At 41.9% G+C, this 8,081-nt stretch overlaps 1 protein-coding gene across 2 annotated transcripts in view; it reads left to right on the top strand.

Moving 5' to 3' along the window:
- The first annotated feature begins 1,194 nt into the window (after window positions 1-1,194).
- The window catches only part of pdzrn3b (PDZ domain containing RING finger 3b), a 99,276-nt gene continuing 92,389 nt past the window's right edge, over window positions 1,195-8,081 (top strand). For both annotated transcript variants that reach the window (XM_026168917.2, XM_026168916.2), the window contains exon 1: window positions 1,195-2,584. In XM_026168917.2, the coding sequence (XP_026024702.1) occupies window positions 1,871-2,584 (714 nt within the window). In that variant the 5' untranslated portion in view covers window positions 1,195-1,870. The remainder of the gene's footprint in view (window positions 2,585-8,081) is intronic.

Below are 8,081 nucleotides of genomic sequence, written 5' to 3'. Positions count from 1 at the left end.
TTCTGCACAGGGAGTTTTTATTCCACTCCATCTAAGCCATCCCATAACATCAGTGTAGGATTACCCACGAGCTCAGACTCTCTCTATCACGCGTTGTCCATGAAGTCTTTGATAAGCCCGTGTTTTTAGTTCTGGATAACGCACATATGGAAAGGTTTTATTGAGCATGGCATTGCATAAAACTGGATTTCCGAAAGAGGAGGCAACCAGTAGGAATGGGTATCTAATCACGGCAGGGTCAGGTCCGACACAGACTGTCTGCTTTAGCAACAGAGGCTATTATTTTCCTTCTCTAGGGCGAAACCAGTGTGTCCACTGGAGTTTACGTTAAAATTCAAACGCATTCAGAGCTACATGCCCTCCTGCTGGTATTGGAAGTGGACTCAGATCAGAGTGTCAAAGTGGTAAAACAATATCACGCTTTCTTTAGGTAAGGCCTCTGGTGAGGGGTGTGTTCAAACACGAATCCCTCGGCGGCGCCTCAGATATTCATTGTCATACCTCGCATTGTGATCTGTGTTGATTTCCCCAACTTTTACCTGATCTCACCCCCTCTTAAAGTGTGTTGTAACTTGAAGTCTCTCTTGTGGTTGTACTGGGTAATGTCCTTCCAAAGATGCTTGTTTTCACAAGTGTTGTGCATGCCTGAACGCTCACCCTCTGTGTGGTGAGTAACATTCATAAACTAACATTTATGAAATGAAATGGCTGTTTATCCTCTAAATATACAGCCGTAGACTTTATAGGTTTATGGGATTTTATAAAGCATTGTATCATTGTTTTTATATAACATTTGAATGATATATTCTGTTTGTTTTTTCTTTTTTAAACAATTCAGACTTTGTATATAAGTAAAAAAAAAAACTAAAAAAAAACCTAAAGGCATTGGTAGGTGAACTCATAACCGCACAGTTACTCATTATAGTTTATAATTCTTTGTATTGTTTTAAATGATCATTTATTCTATTTACCTATTTTATATGGGATTTCTTTTGCTGTTTAGCGTCACGGATATCAAAGGAAGAATGTAATTGTATAGGAAAACATGTTTCTTTACTGTGCATATGACAATAAAACTTTGAAAACTTTAGTTTTAGACTAATAGTTTTAGTTCCCAAAACTATTAGTCAGACTCTATTTTTTGCAGAAATAAATAGAAATAAATAAGAAAAAAAATATTTTCACTGGTTACATGGATAAACAAATGACATCCTTTATTTCATTCTTCTATTTGAAAAGAAATGCGCAAGCTACTTTTTATCCCAGTGGCTGAGTACTCTGTGCGCCGTTAGTAGAGTAGTTACGGCAGAAAACTTTCGGAATGTCGCCTTCACTGACTATCAGAAGTGTAGATTTTAAAAGCTGAAGTCACGCAAACGAAGTGAAGATGCGTTCGAATTTGATGTTTTTCATGCACTGATCACCTGTAACTTGCTCCAAATGTAGAAATAAAGGCTGAATTGTGACGGAATAAAAGAAGTTTGCCGTTTCTCACACTTTGGTTCAGAAATTGTTGCTTTTACGTGTCATAAACGGCCCTAAAAATTGTCACCTTTTCCTGATTTCACCTTTTCCTTTGCAGTTACAAAAAACATTTTTTTGCGTGCAAAGGAAACGAAATATATCTATTTTTCAGGGTGAAAAACTTCTAACTTCTAACTTTAGAGAGTTCGCGTACGAGGCGCTCCTGAAGGCACCAAAAAGTCTCGGTCAATTAGTAGAGTTTAGACAGTGAGGAGAGCTCGGAGCAAGTAGGTCTCGGCGAACGCTCCACCAATGACCAGCTAAGAGAAAAACGCCCCACTGCTCCTCCGACTTAGATCTGCGGGGGTGGGGAGTCCACAAGTTTGTCTCTGGATTTAGGGAAACCATGGGATTCGAGTTGGACCGCTTCAAGGGGACTGTGGACCCGGATTTCAAATGCAACTTGTGCAATAAAGTCCTGGAGGACCCGCTGACGACTCCGTGCGGTCACGTCTTTTGCTCTGGCTGCGTGCTGCCCTGGGTCGTCCAGCAGAGCAGCTGCCCGGTCAAATGTCAGCGGATCTCCACCAAAGAGCTGAACCACGTCCTGCCTCTAAAGAACCTCATCCTGAAGCTGGAGATTAAATGCGATAACCATACGAGGGGCTGCGATGCCGTGGTGAAGCTGCAGCATCTGGCCGAGCACGCCGAGATGTGCGACTACTCCCCGGCGAAGTGCAGGAACAGAGGATGCAGCGAGGTGCTCAACCTGCGGGACGTGGATGCTCATATGCGGGAGACGTGCGACTACAGACCGGTGGAGGTTTGCGAGAGCGGCTGCGGGCTGATGCTCACCCAAAAGGAGCAGAAATCAAATAGCCACTGCTGCCTGAGAGCCCTGAAGGCGCACAACAGCGCGCTGCAGTGCAGAATGATCATCCTGGATAGGGAGTTCAAGAAGCAGACCATAGAAGCAAACAAGAGGGAGAAGGCTCTCCTGGCACAACTTTCCGCCGTGCACAGCGAGCTGCAGATGACAGCGCTCAAGTATCAGAAGAAATTCACAGAATACAGCGAGAGGATCGACTCCCTCACCAAGACCGTGGCTTTCTCCTGCAAGGTAAGCAGGAAAAGTTTTTGTTCTGAGTGATTCCCAGTAGCTTCTCCCTGCTGTCATCCACAGTGTGACGCCTGGAAAATCTGTGTTCTGTGAGAATAAAATAATTCCACTGCAACTTAAAGTTGATCCTGACATGCACTGCGCATAAGGCAATTGCCTTAAGGCCAACTTTTATAGGCTGTAAAATATCTTCCTCAGCATGTTTTTGTCGGCACTATGGGAGTTCTTAAAATGTTACTTTAACTGGGCCTCCTTGTTGTTTGGGTGGCTGCCTTTTTGTTTAACTTCAACCCAACTGGAAAAGGAAGTCAATGTTGTTGGCGATTCTGCTTTTTTCTTTTTTCCCCCTGGTGTTTCCAGGAGAACTTCGTGCCTTGGCTGCCTGCTTTGAGACATGGATGTCAGCTGTGCCTCTTGGCCAGCTGGCAGTAAATGTGGGGTGGGGGGAGGGCTAAATATTTACTGCAGTTCTGTACACAACAAGAACCAGGTTCCAGTTATAATGCCTCACCCCCTCACAGCATGCTTGTTTGAGGCTTTTTGTCATCGGATGTTCGCCCTTTCCCCCGAGACCATCATAACAAATTAGAATCAGGGCTGCAGCAGAGTTGCTGGCACCAAAGTTGAATGAGCTAGTAAGGGCTTATGAGGTCCCAAAAGGCCTTAAAAACAGTAAAGCTTGATCTGTGCAAGGCCCCTGCGAGGTGGGGGGGGGGGCTGAGGAAGAGCTGATGTAAGGATGTTTTATGGTTCAAATTTATAAACCCAGTGGCCCATTATCAACATCATAAAGGATGCAGGAGTTCATAAATCTGGTAATGAATTGAATTAGTGTATGGTGCTTGCACTGCTGCTGGGATTAGCAAATGGGAGTGGTCAGGGTTTTGTTTTAGAGGAGAAATAATTATTAGTAGAAATATGGATGAATGGGATGTGCCTTTAAAAAAAAAAAAAAAAAAAAAAAAAATTACACCCTTTTTATGTCCCAGAAGTTCTTTAATAAATCACCTATCAAAGATTTCACTCTCTTTTCCTCCCCCTGCTTTTGCTGGGTGCTTTCATTTGTTCATTACGGGCTCAGCTCCCAGTAAAATGTGTTCTAGTAGACTGGTAAATTGCGCATCAAAAGCACCGATGCAGGCAAATCGGGAAATCGCTCATGCTGGTATAAAGAAGCTTCCTGGGCCTGTAGCGCAGCAAGTTATCATAGCTCATTTGACAGCGGCATCTCAGTCCTGCCATTGAGCTCTACATTAAGTGTGTTATTGCCATTGTGGCTGTTCTAACGTAAAAACAGAAGGAATAACGTCTGCACTTGAGGCATGCTTTGAACATATGTATGAGATACAGGAATGGTTGAGAACTTTTCTGAGGATGAGATTTAATATCTGTGGGTGATATTGCAACTCGTTAGAAGAGGTTTCTTTATTTCTTTCTATCTCGAAAGGCCTTTCATTGGATCCAGTCAAGCAGTGAACAGGAATGAGGTTCTCTCACAAATGTGAATACGAACTGGGATTAGCTGTTAGAGGCAGTCTGTCCAAAATCTTTGCTCCCTTTTTTTTTCTTTCTCATGATTTCAGTAATCAAGAGCCTAATTACATCAGTGTGTTATTGGTAATTTCCGAAAAGGGATATTTTGACATGCCAAAGCAGCAAAAGCCCAGGTAATGACTTGTCTGATGGACCTACTCCTTTGAAGCCATGCTAGTGAGCCAGCATTCACAATACCACGGACCTGGAACGCGCTAAATGGAGTGCATCCAATGGGAAGTGCATTTCACAATTCAAAAGATCATTGGGGGAAAAAGGTTTTAATGCAGTTTTATGACATGCAGTACTATGCAGAAGTCTCAGGCTACCTGATATTTCTTTATATTTTAGGTTATATTAAAGAAGCCAGACTTTCTTGCAACCTTTGTGGCATTCTTCTTTTTTAAAGCAGTTTTTGGCACTGTCCAGGCTTTGTAAAGTTTTCTTTGGATATTTGTGGTATTTTCACTCGTTTTCAACTCTGCACTTGACCATTTTCAGAGATTTTGAAAGTAGACAAAGGGAGAAGTGGGAAGCCTGTTAAACTAACCAAGCAGCAGCTGAAAATCATGTCCTTAAAAAAATATTAAAAATATAACAAGTCCTGACACGGGACCTGAGAGATGCATCTGGCCCTGCAGTTAACCCATCTGCTGTTCATTGAACCCTCATCAGAAATGGTCTCAGTGGAGGGTGGCATTCTTAAGGAAGGGAAACGGGGACGAAAGACTGAAGTATGCTAAATTACACAACTGAAAAGCTGAAAATCATCTTCTGGGCTGTGGAATTCAGATTTGAAAATTTTGTTTCAAATTATTGAACCAAAAATAAAAGGTCAGGAAAGAGGTATAACAGTGAGTGCCGGTAGTTACCTGTAAAACACGCTGGGGGCTCCGTCATCGTTTGGGCTGCATCTCAGCTGGTGGTGTTGGAGATCTTGTCAAAATTGATGGAATTATGAACTCCAAAAAGTACAGTCAGATTTTGATCAACCATGCAATACCACCTGGAAAACATCTGATTGGCAACAACTTAATTTTTCAGTATGACAGTGTTCCCAAACACATACCTGGATAGAAAAACATACTGTGGAACACTGTCAGTCATGGATTGGCTACCCCAAAGCCCAGACATCAACATTACTGAAGCATCTTGACAGAGAACAGGACAAAAGGCAGCCAACATCCAAAGAAGAGCTCTGAATGTTGTTCAGGGAGCCTGGAGAACTAGTTCAGGGTGTGCTGAAGAATAAAGGTGGTCTTAGCAAATTCGAGTTTTCAAGCTCGTTAGAATTGCGCTAACTCTGTGCTTGCCTTATAAACTGTGTTTTCCTGTATGTTTGCACATGTTTCAATAAATCGCTGCCTCCTATTTCCCAATGTCCTAGCAAACAGAGTGTTGGCTCAAAACCTTTGCTCAGTACTGATCATCAGATCACTACCAAAGGATGAATGCAAGTCCATTGTTACAGCTGACTGGCAACTTACTTTAGTTTAGAGATTCCACCACTCCTCAACTTCAATGTCTTTTAATGCCAAAAACTGGGAGATGAGGAGTAACTGACTGGTATTTAAAAGAAAGATTATTTAATACTAAATGCAAGAAAGACAAATAAAACTGATGGAAAATCAATGAACAAAAAGCTCAGATCTTTACTGTGGTTCATTGCAGGGCTGTTAGAAGTGTTGTCACACTCTCCATAAAAGATTGGATCTGTGTTTTTGAACCAAGATCCCCTTTGGCTGCAGATGACAGCATTAAAGGTTCTTGATCTAATAACAAGTGTCTTTTAAAATCACAAGACATCAAACTGATCGATCCTGCATTGAATTTGATTGGAGTAATTGTGACCTCAAACTGATTAGGCTAATTGTGGACTTTTTTTTTTTTTTTAAAGCAGGGCTCTGTGAGATAGCTTAACAGAACAAAGGAAGCTATTAGTTATTTCACAAGCATGGCTATCAATTGAACATGACAGATCACATTAATAAAAGCCATCATGTATTCATTGAAGATGCCCATTTCGTCTAATAAAAATGCATTAGGCTGCTGGTTCCTTTGTGTATATACATTAGCATTGAGTGATAATCCTTGTCATTGATTTGAAATAGACTTCACTACCTCATTAATGGGGTAAACTGCCCTACATTTACAAGGTCACTGAGTTTCTGTCTCTTGACCACATGCCAGTAGTTTATAAATCAATATGTTCCCTTTTTGTTCTGTATTACAGTACCTACACTATAATTAGGTGAACTATATTAAGAGTTAGACAGGGGGAAGGCAGCTTGATGGAGGACAGACTCGGAAAGTGTGACGAGTGCTGAGGTGAAGGCTCACCGTGAGTGTGCCAAGTCACAAGTGAGCAGCAGACTAAAGTTTCACTGCCAGCGTGCCATTTCTTACCTCACCAACAAAGTTTTGTTGTTTTTTTTTTCTCCCCACGGAGCTTTTGTTTACTTGCTGTAGCGCCCATGTCATTGTGTCTCCACGGTTTTGTTTTGGTGGTGTTTAGCACATCAGTTTTTCTTTTTAGTCTTTAATATAACTCAAGCACACCTGATGTTTTTAGTAAATTTGCAATCTCATCCTGAAGACGTTTACTTCATTTTTGGGGGGTTGGATCATTGTTAGAGTGTTTGCAGATGTGGTGAGAAGGGAAGAGAGGGGAAGGGGGGGAGAAAAGCTTCATAATTGTTCATTTTAATGGTTCTTGTGGATGAAATTTGAAGACTAGTTTGTTTTGAGGCCTGTGACACATTCAGCATAAGTGAAGAGGATGGAAAAGCCAATTGCTTTGTACCTTTTTTTCATTTGTCATATTAATTCCACTTTGTCTCAACAAGCATAATGCCCAACTGTCTTCTTGTTGACAGCGACGGCTGTAGTTCACTATAATTCGGAAGCATGTGCCACTAATGCTGTCGTGACAGAAGCGCACATTCCTGCAGGGCCAGACTTGCACATGCTGGTGTTTTTAGGCTATATGGCAGTCAGGATGCTGTACATGCCAGTAATATCTGCTTTATATTTAGTCTCAGTGTTTCGCAGAATACTGGAGCGGCAGCTGAAATTATGTTACCTCATAGCTCCCCTCTAAGTCCTCCTTAAAAAAACAGATTAAGGGCTGACTCTGCGAGTTTCCCAGAGGTTTTCATGTCATGTAGCTTCTGAGTCAAAAGGCCCGCTGGTGTATTCATTTACATAGGACAACGGTTCGTGAGAGAGCGGTTCTCTTCTTTGACCTGGTCATCATTTCAGGCTGGGTGTGCTGGCTAAGCCCTGGAGAATGGTGAAATTTGAAGAAGCTAAAGTAACTTGTTACATTACAAGATTCTGGCCATTAGAAACTACATACCAGCTGTTATGTTGTAGCGAAAAATTTGTACCATCCTGTGCTCATTTATATTGTCCAGAAGGTGTGTAACCCACTGTAAATTTACCCGAGTTTGTCCACTTTAGCTCACTGCATAACAGGTTGATATAGGCAGCAGTTTGTCCACCACCTAACTAGAAAGAAACTCGCTTTTGCTAGTTTTGCAGTTCTGAACTGTAGCACCAGCATCTTAGTCCTCCTCAGCAGCGACGTTGTGGAGCTGTGCTTAGCTTGCAGGTACTTCTTCAACAAGAGGAATTGAGCTTTGTAGCAGCTGACAGACTCTTATTATCACCCTGGGTCAGGACAATGCGAATGCTCCAACTGTGTAACTGCAAATCTCTTTGTCATCTCACTAAATGACCTTCACATGCTGACCGGCTCAATGGCCAGATTCCACTCTGCACAACAAAAGGAGCAGGGAAATGTTGGAACACTTCAATAGCAACCAGTTCCTTCATTGGAATAAAATAACAGTATTTGAATTACAAAGCTGACCTTTTGACTTTAAAGTTACAACGAACAAGTAATCTATATACATGGATGCTGTAGTTCATATGTTACACCAACACTGGCTAGCACTGGATT

Source organism: Astatotilapia calliptera, chromosome 5 (assembly GCF_964374335.1).
Source record: "Astatotilapia calliptera chromosome 5, fAstCal68.1, whole genome shotgun sequence".
NCBI lineage: Eukaryota > Metazoa > Chordata > Actinopteri > Cichliformes > Cichlidae > Astatotilapia > Astatotilapia calliptera.
The sequence above is the reverse complement of the archived record's forward strand: the minus strand, read 5'-3'. Positions and strand labels throughout refer to the sequence as shown.